This window comes from Globicephala melas, chromosome 1, assembly GCF_963455315.2.
Source record: "Globicephala melas chromosome 1, mGloMel1.2, whole genome shotgun sequence".
Lineage (NCBI taxonomy): Eukaryota > Metazoa > Chordata > Mammalia > Artiodactyla > Delphinidae > Globicephala > Globicephala melas.
The window spans coordinates 143987988-144007220 of NC_083314.1; the positions used below are offsets into that span (position 1 = coordinate 143987988).

Consider the following 19233-nt stretch of genomic DNA (forward strand, 5'->3'; position numbering starts at 1 on the left):
TTTGTACAATTATTTGGAAATGTCCTGATGCCCAAGGGCAGTGCCTCTCTGATTGGAGACCTCCCTAGAAATGGGGTTTGTGGCAGCTGACTCTCCTGAAGCTCTATACTAGTTAGATAAGCCATGTTCAGATGTTTTCACATTGAAGTAACCTCTATCTCTATCAGTTTCATGGGTTGTTGGTCTCGTTAGCCCCATTATTTGGGGGAGGAAATTTTCTCCCCAAATTTGTAAAATCTTATGTTTTACTGTAGGAGCCACTACCATAATGACACTGAGGGCCCGTGAGGTTGAAAGTCATAAACTTGGAAAGCTGTCAATGGTCTCCATTCTCTGAGACAGGCCAAAAGTGTGCATGGCAACGGCCTTAATGGTTAAATTGGATTTGGGATTGTCCTTAATGGTAAAATTGGTTTTTCCCCTTTATAGCACAGTGATTAAGAGCATAGATTTCAGAGTCTGACAGACCCAAGTCTCATGTGTGACTCTGAAACCTAATAACTTGTGACCTTGACAAAGTTATTTAATACCTCACAATTTCCTTATCCATAAAATGTAATGATTACCTTTTTTTTTTTTTTTCCTGTACGCGGGCCTCTCTCTGTTGTGGCCTCTCCCGTTGCGGAGCAAAGGCTCCGGACGCACAGGCTCAGCGGCCATGGTTCACGGGCCCAGCTGCTCCGTGGCATGTGGGATCTTCCCAGACCGGGGCACAAACCCGTGTCCCCTACATCGGCAGGCGGACTCTCAACCACTGCACCACCAGGGAAGCCCATGATTACCTTCTTTACAAGGCTGTTGCAAGGCTTAGTTGAAAAAATATACATTAAAAAAAAATGCTTAGCATAGTGCTTGCCTCGATGTATTTTCTGACTGCATTGGAATGTACTGAATAACTAATGCTATTTGAAACTGCAGACCCCTTACAATAGAATTTGGTGCATAGTGGTAATTGATTGACCCCCAAATCCTAAACTATAGTTGATCTGTTCCCATAGGTCTTGAAAAGAGAAGACTCTAAATCCATTGCTAGTACCCACAAACAATAATGTGGTTTATTTCATGAACCAGTTTCAGAGGGCTTTTGATTATACATTTGTCTTTTTATTCAAAGACATCACTACTGAGATTGTACAAAGCAGCAAACATTCTTCAGAGTGGGGACGCTGGTGTTAAAACAGTATCTAGGTTTAATCTACAAATTCCTCTACTTACTATCTGTGTGATGTGAGGCAACTCATTTGACCTCACTAGGCTTCCCCTCATTCGTAAAACAGGGGATAATTATCTTCCCTTACAAGATGTTTGAGGGTTAAATACAGCACTTGACTCATTACTCATAATATATCCAGTTTCGAAAGGGCTTTATTTAAGACTGAATTGATGAGACCAAGAATTAGGTAGAAAATGTGTTTGGTAACTCCTTAATCTCCGCATTCAAACATGACAATCACACTCTAGATATGTCATTGAAAATAGTTCCTTTTTTTTTTTTTCTTTTGCGGTACGCGGGCCTCTCACTGTTGTGGCCTCTCCCGTTGCGGAGCACAGGCTCCGGACACGCAGGCTCAGCGGCCATGACTCACGGGCCCAGCCGCTCCGCAGCATGTGGGATCTTCCCGGACCGGGGCACGAACCCGTGCACCCTGCATCAGCAGGCGGACTCTCAACCACTGTGCCACCAGGGAAGCCCCAAAACAGTTCCTTTTGTAATGTGTTTTTATGTAAAGTAACAGGAGAGCTGAGGGCTTTTTTTTTGTTTTTTTGTTCTTAGCTCTTATTGCCTCATCACAGTCTAGGAGAGACACTCTCTAGTGACAGTCCTTGACTGAGTCATTGCAAGATGATTTTAAACAGCTGTCATACTGAATGCACAGGAGTAAGCCATTCATCTGCAACATCTGGTCACTGGTATCATTTCCCCAAACCTGCTGTGAAGTCTGGTTTCTGGAAGCCAAGAGCTCAGTCAATACGCCCACCCTATGACTTGCTCTTTTATAGGCTGAATTTTCAGACTGCATTAGAATCTTAAATTATAAAAAGACAAAAATGATTAATGTGAGTGCTCATGGTTTCCGCCATTCACCTACTCTTCTCAATGTGAGGAGTTATGCAGTTACTCAGAGCTGTGCACTGGAGTCTTATGATGCAGATTAAGAATGGGGAATAGAAGATGGAAAGATAATCAGGAGGAAAGGAAGAAATTTAAATTTAGCCAAGAGACTGGGTTGATCTACATCATAAAAACTGTGAGAAAGGGTGGGGGAGGGGAAGAATGTTGGAAGGTTTGATTTTGTCTTTTTGAAGATAGGCTATAGACAACACAGCTCAACAACTTGTTTGGTTAAATATTGGCCAGAGGTATTTATCTTCCTCAGTATGTATGGCCCATAGTAATACCATGTTAGTATTGAGTGAATTATTGGAGACAATAAAAGGTTAAGAAAAGCTGGGCTTCCCTAGTGGCACAGTGGTTAAGAATCCGCCTGCCAATGCAGGGGACATGGGTTCAAGCCCTGGTCCGGGAATATCCCACATGCCGCAAAGCAACTAAGCCCGTGCACCACAACTACTGAGCCTGTGCTCTAGAGCCCACGAGCCACAACTACTGAGCCCACGCGCCACATCTACTGAAGCCTGTGCACTCTAGAGCCCGTGCTCTGCAACAAGAGAAGCCACCGCAGTGAGAAGCCCACGCACCGCAACGAAGAGTAGCCCCTGCTCGTGGCAACTAGAGAGAAAGCCCGCGCACAGCAACGAAGACCCAACACAGCCAAAACTAATAAATAAATAAACAAAAATAATAAATAAAATAAATTTTTAAGCTAATAATTATTATAAAAATTATAATAAAACTACTATTAAAAACCCTATCACTAACACATCTAATCTCATGTTTGTGTATTAGTGAAGCATTAGTATTTGTACTGATCATTCATTAACAATTCTATAGCATCTAAACACTAATGCTGCCCTACACCATCTGTAAGGATGGTCAACTTCCACTTCTGACCATCTGGCGCACATTCTTTTCTGTACCATTCATTTGATGTTTAATCACATATTCCCTAAGAGCTAAGCAATCTCATGCGATTATGCAATAATAGGGGGAGAGGGGGCCCATTGGATTGTAAATTTGGAAATAAGAATTGTAATGCAGAGTCTGTTACTGACTTGCTGTGTGATTTGGGCAAGGTCATTTTACCTATGACTTAGTCTCTTCAACTATAAAAATGACGTTTCTGAAACTAAAGTCACTAAGAATTCTTCCTGGTCATGGGGTTCTTATATTATACTTTGTTTTTTGGTAACCTCCCTCACTAAATGCACTCATACAATATATATTATATCAGTTAATTATCTCAATAGTTGTGTGAATGACTGTCAACCTAGATATGCTCTCTAGGAAGTGTTCTTGGGCTGTCTGATGGGTGCCCGGTCTGGATTAGGTATAGTCTCTGTGGCTTTATAACAAGTACCATGGACTGGTCTGTAATACAATGTTATGTAGTATTTATCTGTTTATTTGACACTTCCTCTTCTCCACAAAACTGTTAAGTTCTCTGAAGGATTTATAAATTATGCAAGTTCCAACACATAAGTAGTACCCACTGGCCTTTTCCAGAAAGCAACTGTTACAAACGGATGACCAAGGAATCTGAATCTTGAAGCATTAGTTTTAAATTTTAAAGCAAATGCCCAGAATAAATGTAGACAAGACACACTTTACATAAAATTTGTAACATTTATTTAGGCCAAAAAAAAAAAAATCCCCAAAACAAAAATCTGTATACACAACAGTAATACCTAAGTGATGTCCTGATTTAAAACACCATGATTCATGTACAGGACACTCCCATTCATCTGGCCACAGTAAGAACAGTGCCTTCAGTCCAGACAATTGACAGCCTTTGAAATGTATACACATTACACTTTCCAACGAATTTTTCATATCCTTTAAAAGGAGTTAAACTCTTCCATCAGAATTCAAGCAAAAGATAGCTTTTTCCATACTCACAAGTCAGTGAGAATTTGACAGCGGGAATTCTACAAAAGTCAGGGATTTAAAAATTTTATTCTTACAGATTATCTGAAAGTATAAATCTTGACATAACATCCTCCCATTTTTAAATGCTCTCAAGAATTTCCTGCTTTTATGAAAGTATGTCTCAGCTTTCATTAGCAAAGTAGTTTCTTGCTTCTAAGCTGATTAAAGTAAGCTTAAAAGAACCCAATTTGAACAATTTTCCAAAATAAGTTCAAAATTAAGCACATATTATTAATGAACTACATTTATGATTTCTCATAATTTGATAAATTTGGATTTTCTAAATATTCTCGATAACCATTCTATCTAGCTATGCAGTTAGGTTGTGCTGTCCAAAGGAGCTTTGCTTCATCCAGAGAAACGAGAAATAGCATTGATTTTCTTTACCCAAAAAAAATTGGGGGAGGGGAGAAACAGGCAGAGAAAGTTCTCTCTTAGGCTATCAATCAGTTAACATAAGAATGTCTTAGGTTAAGATTTGGAAACCAAAGAATGCATAATTAGGAGTGTACATGTCACACAAAATCTATGAAATACTAAAAAAAGATAAAGCAGTTACTCATTTAAAGCACACTCAGCAAAATTTCCTATCATACCGCTATTTTCATCACTGGATGAAGTCTGGATTTGCATTATTACTTAAATAAACAGTTCGTGAGTTAATACAAAAAATGAAAAATGTGTCAATACAAAGCAAATGGTAAAATTTAAATATCCAATATCCACACAATCATTTGAAACTGCTACAATGGATTTGAGAGGGAAACCATAAGTTTGCAAACCTCTCTGTAAGCTATCTCGGAACACTACTCTGAAGCCCTAGCCATATAAAGCCCCCAAATAAGTAACATACAGATGAAACTGCCCACGTCAGCCAACAGTATGATATTGCCTTTAACTTACACCTTCAGTTTAATAATACTGTTTATCTCAAGATAAAAGTTGCACAATAACCAAATAATGTAAACAGACCATTAGAGGGCAGGAGAGGGGTGGGTTTCAACATATACAACAAAGTAAGTTTATTTTCCTGGCTACTCATGACCTCTTTTCAACCTTGGGTATTGCTGCACCTTGTTCTATGGGGGGACAGGGTGGGGTGTCAGGCATTTTAAAGCACTAAGCCAAAACCACGGTTCATTAATCGATTCTACCCTAATTTAGCACATAATGAACCATAATAAAATATGTTTTCATCAAAATGTGCTCCAAAGGTCTAGATGATGGCCCAATACTATCTTGAGCATGGCATAATTTAAAATATAGCCAAATGAAAGTGACTGGGGAGAAAAAGGGCCAACTCAAAAGGTCCCACTAGCAAGATCAACTTCCTAGGCTGGATATACAGCACTGATATTTTAAAACATGAATCCTTGATTCTTTGGAAGCTTGCAAACAAAAGATATCAGGAAATTAAATTCCCATAGTTGCTTTGTGGGATTCACCTCTACCTTGGGTAATTCACTTAAATTGACTAGTGCCACTAAACGGCATTTCTGTCCAAGGGTGAGGAGCGGCAATATTTAAGGTCAATTCCTGGATCTGTGAGTCTGATATGACTTTTTTAATTCTCAACTAAGATCAGTAACCACTGAGTCCTTGGCCAGAGAGTAAATTAACCCCTTATTACTACTTGATTTGATTTATGTTCCTTTTCAACTGCAAAAGGAAAAAATGATTTTTTAGAGTATAAAGAGAACAGCAAAACTTACTTGATGGAAAGAATGAGATACCCTAATTATTTTTGCTTTAATTTCAGACTGTTCTTGTTTTACTCAATAAATTTACACATGCATCCTTATAGTTTAAAAACTCTAATTCCATTTCCCATTTCCTTTAGTAGATCTATTTCCTTTTTCCTTTAGTATATCTAAACCTTGCTGTTGCTTGTGGACTGATGTAGTGATAATTTGCAATATCTGAGCACACCAATGATTTGAGCAATGAGTGGTTCAACCCTAGTCTAAATTGTGCTTGAAACAGCACCTCTAAGTCACTGAAGAGGTAACCCTTGAAGGCACCAAGTTCTGTTACATTCTAGTGTACAAATGCAAACGGGAGGCCTAATAGATTCTTTCTGTAGAGACAGGCCAGTTACACCTCATAATTTCAATTTTTATATATATATATACATGTATATATACATATACATATATACTGTATTATAGCCAGATTCAAGACCTTATAGACAATTCAGTGCCATAATTAGATACACAATTTTAAGAGCTATCCCAGCCACAAAGGCACTAAATTTTTTATATATTTGGGATGTGCCTAATTATTTTGCTTTTAAGATTCAAAAGTATCTGGCCATTACCAGTGCTCAAAGTAGCAAATTTCAATTTCAATATATTTGAGTCTTCATCTATCAACAACTTATTCTGAGTAATGAAGGGATTTATTGTTTTCCATACATTTTTAGCCATTTTTGGAAACAATTCATAAAGACAAAAACCTAGGATTAGCCTAGAAGGAACATGTACTTTTGTCTTGAATAGGATACAATAGAAACGTGAAGCCAAACTTCTCAATTAGGCTTTTCCTTAACTACACAAGCTAGAAGACCTAGAAATGCTCTACATAGCTAGCGACTCCAAGCTTTTGTAGGCCATCCTATTTTCTACATTTTGCCTTAGATATTTAAAACCCAGAAAAAGGGGGAAAGTTTTAAAAGAATTTTCCATTTCCTCTGAAATAGAAATCATCTGTGAAAATTTATCTCACACCTATAAACATTCCTTAAACTGGTTAAGTCAGAATTAACCCATAATTTAATATGGTTTTTAATGATTGTAAATATCTATTTTCATTTAAGTTTTCACTCCTGTGAAGGAGTACCAAATAATTCAAGTATGACTACTGTGATAGTGGTATGAAATGTGTATGTCAAAAATATTATCAGCATACTAATAAGCCAGCTCCTTTCTAAATAAAAATGCTTCTGAATAATCACCATGATTTTAAACGTATTATTTAAAATCTCTATTGAAAACATTTTGGAATGTTTTCCAAATGAAAACATGCAGTCATCTAAGACTGTAGGTTAACTTTATTCACAAACTAAAATTTAAGGTGGATACTCTGGTTTCTCTTCAGATCGTATAAATCCTTTGCCTTTTTTTTTGTTTAATGAAAAATAACTCTTGGTGACTTGCTGCCTCCCAACTGCCATTATTGACAACTGATTCTTTACTGTAACAACTCTCTTAAAGGAAAGGCAACTGTCTAAAAAATAACCCATCACAAAATATTTCCTTTTATGCACTGCAACTAGAATCATTACATTTAACAATAGTCTAATTCTTCTTGTTTACTTTTGGCAGTGAGATGTGGATATCCTTCCCCAACATGAAAATATTAAGATACATGTAGTCTGAAACAAAAGAAAATTAACTTCTCATGGCAAAATCTACTGTTGCTAATTGTATTTTAAGTGAGCAGGTAATACCATGTGTAGTCTCTATTCCACTGAACAAAATGACTTTGAAATAGAGGGAAAAGGATGGTCTGTTTGAGGAAGAGACGATTTTTGTAAAATTCACATTTTCACAACAATATGACATAAAGAAATTCAGACAGTTAATCTCTAACGCAGAATGCTGTAATATTTTAAACTGTGGTGTTTGGGGAAATATTTCTAGAGAGTAACCAGCAGTCTGTGTAGGAAGCAGCAGCCCATGCCTCCAGGAATAAATATGAAGAACAAGCTACTGCGCAATGACTCAGGAGAGGTGGGCCCCAGAAGATTAGCCAGTCCCAGTTTAAAAACTATATACCACAAGAGCAGACCTTTTCCCAGTTCCTAAACTCTATTTTCCCTTAGTAGTTCTTCTTTTTAATATATTTTCTGCCAGCCATCCGAGCACCAGCCAGTGAGTAGCTTTCACAAGGAGAGGACTCAGATTTCCATTCTTTCACACTAAGAAGGACATCTTATAAAAGATACACAGACAGAGAATAAAGGCATTTTATACAGAAGCAATATAAAATTTACAACTGAAGCAGTGCCAGAAATCAGGTTAACAGCTTATCTGAAGCTGCAAATTGAAGGGACTTTAAGATCAGAAAAGTCTGGCCTAAGGGTCCGTGCAAACTTCCTCATAAAACTGTAGAATTTTAAGCACAAGTAAGTTCAAACACTGAAGGATGTGGAAATTTTCCTAAAAGGCAATGATCAAGGAAGAGACTCTTCTCATCTGATAAGTTAAAAATCACAAGACAAATCAGAGACTGTTCACATGGGCAGTACTGTACATTATCAATCCCATACTCACTTTATGACTCTTGTTGTAGAAACCCCCAAAACATCAGAGAGGGTAAGATATTCCAAGTGAACCTATCACGAAAAGAATTTCTGTGATTCAATTATCCAATTACCTATAGCTATCAATTTAGTCTGGCCTGGGGCTGCTTTTTACAGGGAGGTGGTCTTCCATGGCGTACAATGTGTTTCTCTAAGCTGTCCAGGATGGCCACAGCAATCTGTTGGACATGAGGATCAGTCTGTTCATGTTCTTTGATGTTGTATAAATGCTGCAATCCTCCTTCCTCAATCAGCATGCTGCAATACCTTGAGGCTGAAAGAAAACAGGAGAAAGAGCTTTCCTTAAAAAACTTAATTTGTTTTTTTGTGGAATAATTTTTATTTTTTTGCTTAAATTTAAGCTGTTTTGTTATTGCTCACTAACATAAGTTAGAGCTTGAAAAACATCTCTGTAATGATGTTATGCCTACACTACAAGGCCCACACATAGATCATAATACACCATTATATATATTATATATAATATATATAAAAATCATAACCGTAAGACATAGACAATCTTCTTTGACCCCCAAATCATGAGTAAGATGGGTACTGTTACACTTTTATGCATTTCCTATGTTAAAGAAAAAATTTAGGGCTTCCCTTGGGGCGCAGTGGTTAAGAATCCGCCGGCCAATGCAGCGGACACGGGTTCGAACCCTGGTCCGGGAAGATTCCACATGCCGCGGAGCAACTAAGCCCGCGCGCCACAACTACTGAGCCTGTGCTCTAGAGCCCGTGAGCCACAACTACTGAGCCCACTCGCCTAGTGCCTGTGCTCTGCAACAAGAGAAGCCACCACAACGAGAAGCCCGTGCACCACAATGAAGAGTAGCCCCCACTCGCTGCAACTAGAGAAAGCCTGTATGCAGCAACGAAGACCCAACGCAGCCAAAAATAAATAAATAAATAAATATTTAATAGCAGTCATATTGTACATGCAGTATTCATTATTTTTAAATATTTTTTTCCTTTTGCCTTTTTTTACACATACCTTTTAAAGTTTATTTTTTTAGTTTTAGTCATATTTAGTCATATATAAACTTTATAAAGTTTATTTTTTTAGTTTTAGTCATAAAGTCTTAATTTACACACAATAAAACACACCTAATTTAATCTATAGTTTTATGAGTTTTGCCAAACGTATACACTTGTGTAACCACCAACACAATCAGGATATGGAATATTTTCAACAACTAAAAAGTTTCCTTGTGCACCTTTGAAGTCAATCTCCCCTGCACCCCTCAGGTAACCACTGTTCTAATTTCTGTGATATAGACTTTTGCCTACAACTTCATATAACTGGACAGCATGTAACCTTTTGTGTCTGTCTACTTTTGCTCAGCATGATGTTTTCGAGATGTTTCCAAGTTGTTACCTGTATGTAATCTTTTTTTGTTGTTCTAAGCTGAGAAGTATTCCGCTGCATCGAATACGTCACGTGTTTTTGATGTTATTGTACTGATGGACATTTGTTGAATGTTCTCTCTCCCTGAGCATTTCATTACAATGACTAAAAATGCTATAATCATTCTTTCACAAGTTTTTTGGGAACTTTTCATTTCCTGGATCTTGAGAAAATACCTAAAATGATGGGCAAATGCTAAATGTATGTTTATTTTTTTATTTTATTCTTGATTTTTATTTTATTTTTTTATACAGCAGGTTCTTATTAGTTGTCAATTTTATACACATCAGTGTATACATGTCAATCCCAATCTCCCAATTCATCGCACACCCATCCCCCCCCACCACCACTTTCCCCCCTTGGTGTCCACACATTTGTTCTCTACATCTGTGTCTCAATTTCTGCCCTGCAAACCGGTTCATCTGTACCATTTTTCTAGGTTCCACACATATGCATTAATATACGATATTTGTTTTTCTCCTTCTGACTTACTTCACTCCGTATGACAGTCTCTAGATCCATCCATAAATGTATGTTTAACTTCATAAGAAATCACCAAATTGTTTTCTGAAATGGTTGTATAATTTTTCATTCCCATCAGCAATGAATGAGAAAGTTGCTTCATGTCCTCATCAACACTTGTCATTGTCCACCTTTTTGATTATAGGCAGCCTTCCTAGCAGGTGTAAAGTGGCTTACACCTCACTGTGGCTTTAATTTATATTTTCTAATAACTAATGATGCTGAACTTTCTTTTGGCCATCATGACAGTATCTTTATTTTTTTAATTTTATTTATTTATTTTTTTGGCAACGCCCTGTGGCATGCGGGATCTTAAGTCCCCCGACCAGGGATCAGACCTGTGCCCCGTGCAGGGGAAGCATGGAGTCTTAACCACTGGACCACCAGGGAAGTTCTGAACTTCTTTTAATGCTTATTGGCCATTTGTATGTTTTCTTTGAAGATCCTTTGCCAATTTTTAAACTGGGTTATTTTCTTTTTTACTATTGTGTTTATATATTCTGAAAACAAATCTCTCATCAGGTATATAATTTGCAAATATTTTCAACCGTTCTGGGAGTCGTCTTTTCACTTTCTTGATGGTGTCCTTTAAAGCACAAAAGTTTTAAAATTTTTTATTAAATCCAATTAGACTAGTTTTCTTTTGTCACATGCTTTTGGTGTCCTATATAAGAAATCACTGCTTAATCCAACATCATAAAGAGTTATACCTATGCTTTCTTTTAAAAGTTTTATATGCTTATGCATATGTAAATGTAGTTCTTATACTTAGGCCTGTAATCCATTTTTGCGTTAATTTTTGTATATGGTATGAGGTAAGGGTCAAAGTTCTTTCTTTTACATGTGCCTACTCAGTTTTCCCAGCACCATTTCTTTAAAAACCTGTTCTTTCCCCACTGAATTGTCTTGGCATCCTTGTTAAAAATCAATTAACCATAGATGCTTGGTTATTTTTGGACTCTCAATTCTATTGCATTGATCTATACAACTATCCTAATGATGTTAAGCATCTTTTCACGTGCTTATTTGCCATCTGTAAATCTTTGGTGAAAAGTCTGTTCAACTCTTTTGTCCATTTTCTTGTATTCTTTTCTTATCATTAGGTTTTGAGAGTACATGGTATATTTTGATCACAAATGCTTTATCAGACATGTGATTTGAAAATTTTGACCCAGTATGTGCACTGACTTTTCATTTTCTTGATAATGTCTTTCAAAAAGCTGAAATCCTTAAGTTTGATTTGTTCATGTCCAATTTAGCAGGTTTTTCTTTTTCTTTTTTTTGCTGCTCCGTGTGGCTTGCGGGATCTTAGTTCCCCAACCAGGGATTGAACCCGTGTGCCCTACAGTGGAAGTGTGTAGTCTTAACCACTGGACTGCCAGGGAAGTCCCTAGTTTTTTCTTTTGTAGATCATACTTTTGTGCATATTTCAGAATTTGATCTCAACAGATGCAGAAAAAGCTTTCGACAAAATTCAACACCCATTTATGACAAAAACCCTCCAGAAAGTAGGCATAGAGGGAACTTACCTCAACATAACAAAGGCCATATATTACAAACCCACAGCCAACATCATTCTCAATGGTAATAAACTGAAACCATTTCCACTAAGATCAGGAAGAAGACAAGGTTGCCCACTCTCACCATTATTACTCAACATAGTTTTGGAAGTTTTAGCCACAGCAATCAGAGAAGAAAAAGAAATAACAGGAATCCAAATCGGAAAAGAAGAAGTAAAACTGTCACTGTTTGCACATGACATGATACTATACATAGAGAATCCTAAACATGCTACCAGAAAACTACTAGAGCTAATCAATGAATTTGGTAAAGCAGCAGGATACAAAATTAATGCACAGAAATCTCTTGCATTCCTATACACTAATGATGAAAAATCTGAAAGAGAAATTAAGGAAACACTCCCATTTACCATTGCAACAAAAAGAATAAAATACCTAGGAATAAACCTACCTAAGGAGACAAAAGACCTGTATACAGAAAACTATAAGACACTGATGAAAGAAATTAAAGATGACACAAACAGATGGAGAGATATACCATGTTCTTGGATTGGAAGAATCCACATTGTGAAAATGACTCTACTACCCAAAGCATTCTACAGATTCAATGCAATCCCTATCAAACTACCAATGACATTTTTCATAGAACTAGAACAAAAATTTTCACAATTTGTATAGAAACACAAAAGACCCCGAATAGCCAAAGCAATCCTGAGAAAGAAAAACAGAGCTGGAGGAATCAGGCTCCTGAACTTCAGACTATACTGCAAAGCCACAGTAATCAAGACACTATGGTACTGGCACAAAAACAGAAATATAGATCAATGGAACAGGATAGAAAGCCCAGAGAGAAACCCACACACCTATGGTCACCTTATCTTTGATAAAGGAGGCAAGGATATACAATGGAGAAAAGACAGTCTCTTCAATAAGTGGTGCTGGGAAAACTGGACAACTACATGTAAAAGAATGAAACTAGAACACTCCCTAACACCATACACAAAAATAAACTCAAAATGGATTAAAGACATAAATGTAAGGCCAGATACTATAAAACTCTTAGAGTAAAACATAGGCAGAACACTCTAAGACACAAATTACAGCAAGATCCTTTTTGACCCACCTCCTAGAGAAATGGAAGTAAAAACAAACAAAAACAAATGGGACCTAATGAAACTTAAAAGCTTTTCACAGCAAAGGAAACCATAAACAAGACGAAAAGACAACCCTCAGAATGGGAGAAAACATTTGCAAACAAAGCAACTGACAAAGGGTTAATCTCCAAAATATACAAGCAGCTCATGCAGCTCAGTATCAAAAAAAAAAAAAAACCCAATCCAAAAATGGGTAGAAGATCTAAATAGACATTTCTCCAAAGAAGATATACAGATTGCCAACAAACACATGAAAGGATGCTCAACATCACTAATCATTAGAGAAATGCAAATCAAAACTACAATGAGGGGGCTTCCCTGGTGGCGCAGTGGTTGAGAGTCCGCCTGCCGATGCAGGGGACACGGGTTTGTGCCCTGGTCCTGGAAGATCCCACATGCCGCAGAGCGGCTGGGCCCGTGAGCCATGGCCGCTGAGCCTGTGCATCTGGAGCCTGTGCTCCACAACAGGAGAGGCCACAGTAGTGAGAGGCCCGCGTACTGCAAAAAAACAAAAAACAAAAAAAAAACTACAATGAGGTATCACCTCCCACCAGTCAGAATGGCCATCATCAAAAAATCTACAAACAGTAAATGCTGGAAAGGGTGTGGAGTAAAGGGAACCCTCTTGCACTGTTGGTGGCAATGTAAATTGATATAGCCACTATGGAGAACAGTATGGAGGTTCCTTAAAAAACTAAAATTAGAACTACCTTACGACCCAGCAATCCCACTACTGGGCATGTGCCCTGAGAAAATCATAATTCAAAAAGAGTCATGTACCACAATGCTCTATTGTAAATAGAGCTGCAGCTCTATTTACAATAGCCAGGACATGGAAGCAACCTAAATGTCCATCGACAGATGAATGGATAAAGAAGATGTGGCACATATATACAATGGAATATTACTCAGCCATAAAAAGAAATGAAACTGAGTTATTTGTAGTGAGGGGGATGGACCCAGAGACTGTTATACAGAGCAAAGTAAGTCAGAAAGAAAAACAAATACCGTATGCTAAGACATATATATGGAATCTAAAAAAAAAAAAGTGGTTCTGAATAACCTAGGGGAAGGACAGGATAAAGACGCAGACATAGAGAATGGACTTGAGGACATGAGGAGGGGGAAGGGTAAGCTGGGACGAAGTGAGAGAGTGGCACGGACATATATACACTACCAAATGTAAAAAAGATAGCTAGTGGGAAGCAGCTGCATAGCACAGGGATATCAGCTCCATGCTTTGTGCCATGTCCATCTAGAGGGGTGAGATAGGTAGGTTAGGAGGGAGACGCAAGAGGGAGGAGATATAGGGATATATGTATATCTATAGCTGACTCACTTTGTTATACAGCAGAAACTAACACACCATTGTAAAGCAATTATACTCCAATACAGATGTTAAAAAAAAAAAATCTGCTTAAGACAAGGTTACAAATATTTTGTCACATTTTCTTGTAGAAACTTTTAATAGTTTTTGGTTTCATATTTAGACTTATGATCCATTACGAGTTAAATTTTTAAAAATTAATTATTTATTTTGGCTGTGCCAGGTCTTAGGTGTGGCATGTAGGATCTTTGTTGTGGAATGAGGGATCTTTAGTTGTGGCATGTGGGCTTCTTAGTTGTGGTGTGTGGACTCTTAGTTGCAGCATGCATGCAGGATCTAGTTCTCCAACCAGGGACCAAACCTGGGCCCCCTGCACTGGGAGCTTGGAGTCTCAGCCAATGGATCACCAGGGAAGCCCCAAGAGTTAATTTTTTTATACAAAGTATGAATCAAAGTTCTTTTTTTTTTTTGCAGATAGAGATACACTTGATGCAGTACTGTTTGTTGCAAAGACTCTTATTTCTCTATTGAATTGCTTTGAACTTATATCAAAAACTAACTAACCAGGGGCTTCCCTGGTGGCACAGTGGTTGAGAGTCCGCCTGCTGATGCAGGGGACACGGGTTTGTGCCCCGGTCCGGGAAGATCCCACATGCTGCAGAGCGGCTGGGCCCATGAGCCATGGCCACTAGGCCTGCACATCCGGAGCCTGTGCTCCGCAACGGGAGAGACCACGACAGTGAGAGGCCCGTGTACCGCCTAAAAAAAAAAAAAAAAAAAAAAAAAGCCAAAGTGTACAGAGAAAAAAAAAACAAAAAACCCTAACTAACCATATGTGTATAGGTCTGTTTCTGTACTCTCTATTCTGGTCCTTTGAACATTCTTTGTTTATGCTTATGCCTGGACTTCCAATTGGTGCCTGAAGTGAGGGCACTTTTGTGGGACTGAGACCTTAACTTGTGGAATCTGACACTATCTCGAGGTAAATAGTGTCAGAATTGAACTAAATTTGTAGGACACCCAGTCAGTGTCGGCTGAGAAATGGAGAACTTTTAGGTGGGATGTGGAAAAAACACATATCAGAATTGGTGTCAGAAGTGGGATTTGCTATCCTGGTCCTGGCTTATGGAAACATGTGGTTAGGGAACAGAAAGGATAAAAAGGTGAGGGATAAGGAACCTCTGGTTTTTGGGTGGCTACTCCATGATGTGGAGTAGCAGCTGTGCTGCAATCAGTTACTAACAGTAAAAGTTACCAATGGAATTTATTTTTTTATTTATTTATGTTTTTAAGAGTTTTGTTAAATGTTTTTTTATTTTTTTAATTTAATTTTATTTTTTTGCGGTACGGGGGCCTCTCCCGTTGCGGAGCACAGGCTCCGGACGTGCAGGCCCAGCGGCCATGGCTCACGGGCCCAGCCGCTCCACGGCATGTGGGATCTTCCCGGACCGGGGCACGAACCTGTGCCCCTGCATCGGCAGGTGGACTCTCAACCACTGCATCACCAGGGAAGCCCAATGTTTGTTTTTTTTTAAAAAAAATATTTATTTGGCTGTGCTGGGTCTTAGTTGCAGCAGGCATGCCCCTTAGTTGCAGCATGCAAACTCCCAGTTGCAGCATGCATGTGGGATCTAGTTGCCCAACCAGGGATCAAACCCGGGCCCCCTGCACTGGGAGCACGGAGTCTCAACCACTGCGCCACCAGGGAAGTCCCAACCAATGGAATTTAGAGATGACTCCAAACCTGACCTTCAATTTTTATCTAATCAAGGCAAAGATTGACAAAAGGCCAGGATTCCTTGGCTTGACTCCTTACTGGGGACTTAAAGCCTTTTGCACAAGAGTGGGTAACTTAGGAAGTGGAGAAGTTCCTGGTGAAGTCCTGATATGGGCTACAATTAGAGAGTTTAAAAAAAAAAATGTAAGGATTGACAGGATTATGAAAGTTGGGAGTGTTTTTTTAAAAAATATTTATTTATTTATTTGGCTGTATGGAGTTTTAGTTGCGGCCCACGGGCTCTAGAGCCTTTGGGCTTAGTTGCCCTGAGGCATGTGGGATCTTAGTTTCCCAACCAGGGACCGAACCCACATCCCCTGCATTGGTAGGCAGATACTCAACCACTGGATTACCAGGGAAGTCCTGAAAACTGGAATGTTTAAACAGACTTTATGTAAAGAAGTTGTGTCTCCTTTGCCTCAATATTTTATGGAAATGAGTATTATGTCTGGCTGGGGAACACTCTCCTACCTAGTAGTGTAAGACCAAAATCTGTGGATGATTACAGTTAGGAATATAAGGGTTAAAAGAATTAAGGTAAAAGTTTGTAGGAGAATTGGTATGGTTGAACAGACTTTATATGAAGTGGTTACATTTCTTTTACCTGATGGTATTATGAGAATGAACATTTTATTGACTGGGAAATGTTTCCACTACCTAACATCACAAAACAGAAAGCATGTAAATCTACCTTTCAAGCAATGTTAATTGGGCATGCTAAATGGGAACCAGTAAGGTTGCCCAAGCCAATGCAATGTAGAATAGAAGCTGGAGTGCTGGTAGGGACAAATTCTCTGTGCCATAGCCCTATGTGAAGGACTGACTGGGTTTTTTTTTTTTTTTTACAATGACTGGGGTTTAGGACAAAAGCCTGTGAGTGCCTACCAGAGATGATTACTGGGACTTTGGACTTGAGAATTCCCATCTGAGGGGCATTTACTACCTTGCTATTTGACATTAACTGAAGCTATCCTCATGACTGAAGGACAAACAATGATCTTCAAACCTGAAATACCCAAGACGTTTTGAGTGATGTCAGAGAAACACTCTAATGGGGATGGCAGTGCCCAGAAGAGTTCCATGATAAAACAGAATTCGTTTATACAGGATTGTGCTACCTGGAGAATGCAAGGAGATACTCATGAGCAGGGAGCCTCTTTCTCCCTAGTCAGTCCCTAGGACTGACTTTGGAACTGCACAAGGAGCTGCCAGATTGTATAGTCACTTGGACAGTACCCTATAAACAGCTCGCCAACAACCAACAAACAGCTGCTTGGTTTGTGGATAGCAGTTCCAAGGTAAACAGACAACATCCTGTTTGGAAGGCCACCATTCTGATTGAAAAAGGTAAAACCAAAACAGCTCTGTGGACTGAACTGCATGCTGTTTTCCCATCCTTTCCCAAGGATGAAATACTGAATAGTGGTAAAACCCTCTGTTTGGGTTTTTTCATGGGCAGTGGCCAATGGTCTAGCCGTGTAGGTGGATACAAGGGCAATGGAAACCTGGTCATTAAGGCAGGACATATCTGTGCCCATCAGAAGAACTCTCTTCCATGTTCAGAAGCTGACTGGAACTGACAAGCAGATATCCCAATGCGCTTGCTTGAGGTGGCCACCTGAGTCCATGAGATGAGTGAATACGGAGGAACTGCAGCAATGCAGAAATGGACTGAATCTAGACATATTCCTCTTGCATTTTAAGGCACAAAGCGCCAGAGTCAAGGAAAACGTTTTCTATCCCTACAATGTCCAAAAATGGGCAGAGATATCCTCCTCAGAGTAATAGTTCGATACAGAATTGGAATGGGCAATTAAAACATTAGTTATCTAAAATCGGAGATGGGAGGGAGGGGGGAGATATAGGCCTGAAGGGCTAGCTTTCACACCTTCACGAGTATATGTATGCTCACACTCAATATGAGTGGAGCTAAAAGAATGTCCCCACTAGGGACTTCCCTGGTGGAGCAGTGGATAAGACTTTGCACTTCCAATGCAGGGGGCATGGGTTTGATCCCTGGTCAGGGAACTAGGTCCTACATGCATGCCACAACTAAGAGTTTGCATGCCACAACTAAGGAGCCCACATGCCGCAACTAAGAAGCCCTGGAGCCGCAACTAAGGAGCCCACATGCTGCAACCAAGGATCTGATGAGCTGCAATTAAGACCCAGCACAACTAGATAGATAGATAGATAGAACGTCCCCACTAGATATTCTCCTGTTTTTCTGGGGAACCTGGGGAAGAGGGAGTGAGAAAGGATGTTGATATGATTATGTAATTCTTGCTAAGGGAGGATACTGGTATAATGACTATACTTTTTTCTTCTTCTTCCCCATATCACAACGTTTTTTAATTCCCCTACCTGGTGCAGTGGTCACAGAACCAGGGCTGCAACTACAAATGCTGGAAGCAGGGATGATTCCTAAGCAAGAAATTGTAACTATGTTGTAAACTCTTTTTGTCAGGATTCCCAAGGGCCTAATGGGTTGGGTTATGCCTTAACTCCATCTGGCAAAATTGGGAATAACACTGAATGCAACTATATTGCCTCCTGGTAAAAACAGCCCGCTAGTTCTGCACCTATGTAATCTTACTCTATCTGAATGACAGCGGACTGAGGGGGAGACACTTGCTAGACTAGTATTGCTGTTGGCAATCTAGACCAACACAGTGGTCAAAATTAATGTCCCTTCCAAAGGTGGAAAAGTTTGAGTGTACATGAAGAGAAGGAGGATCAGGAGCTGAGGGTACAGGAATGAATAAATAGGCTATGTAATAAGAGAAATTCAATATGACATTAACACATCAGTAAAGGCTCAGAGCGGGGCCTCCCTGGTGGTGCAGTGGTTGAGAGTCCGCCTGCCGATGCAGGGGACACGGGTTCATGCCCTGGTCCGAGAGGATGCCACATGCCGCGGAGCAGCTGGGCCCGTGAGCCATGGCCGCTGGGCCTGCGCGTCCGGAGCCTGTGCTCTGCAGTGGGAGGGGCCACAGCAGTGAGAGGCCCGCGTAACGCAAAAAAAAAAAAAATTCTCAGAGCAAGAGATGATATTATTTCTTAGTTAAAGAGCAATATATGGCTTCACCCTAAGACCACTTCTGCTTTTGGAGCCTTACAAAATCTACTGGAAGCCTGCAAACCTCAGTGGCCTTGCCCTGGGAGACATCC

The 19233-nt window shown here is 39.3% G+C and overlaps 1 protein-coding gene across 1 annotated transcript in view; it reads right to left on the minus strand.

Annotated features, from left to right (window-relative positions):
* Positions 1–3731: 3731 nt before the first annotated feature.
* ZYG11B (zyg-11 family member B, cell cycle regulator) overlaps positions 3732–19233 on the minus strand; it is an 80390-nt gene continuing 64888 nt past the window's right edge. Inside the window, exon 14 of the mRNA XM_030870157.2 lies at positions 3732–8625. Within this exon, the coding sequence (XP_030726017.1) occupies positions 8435–8625 (191 nt within the window). The 3' untranslated portion in view covers positions 3732–8434. The remainder of the gene's footprint in view (positions 8626–19233) is intronic.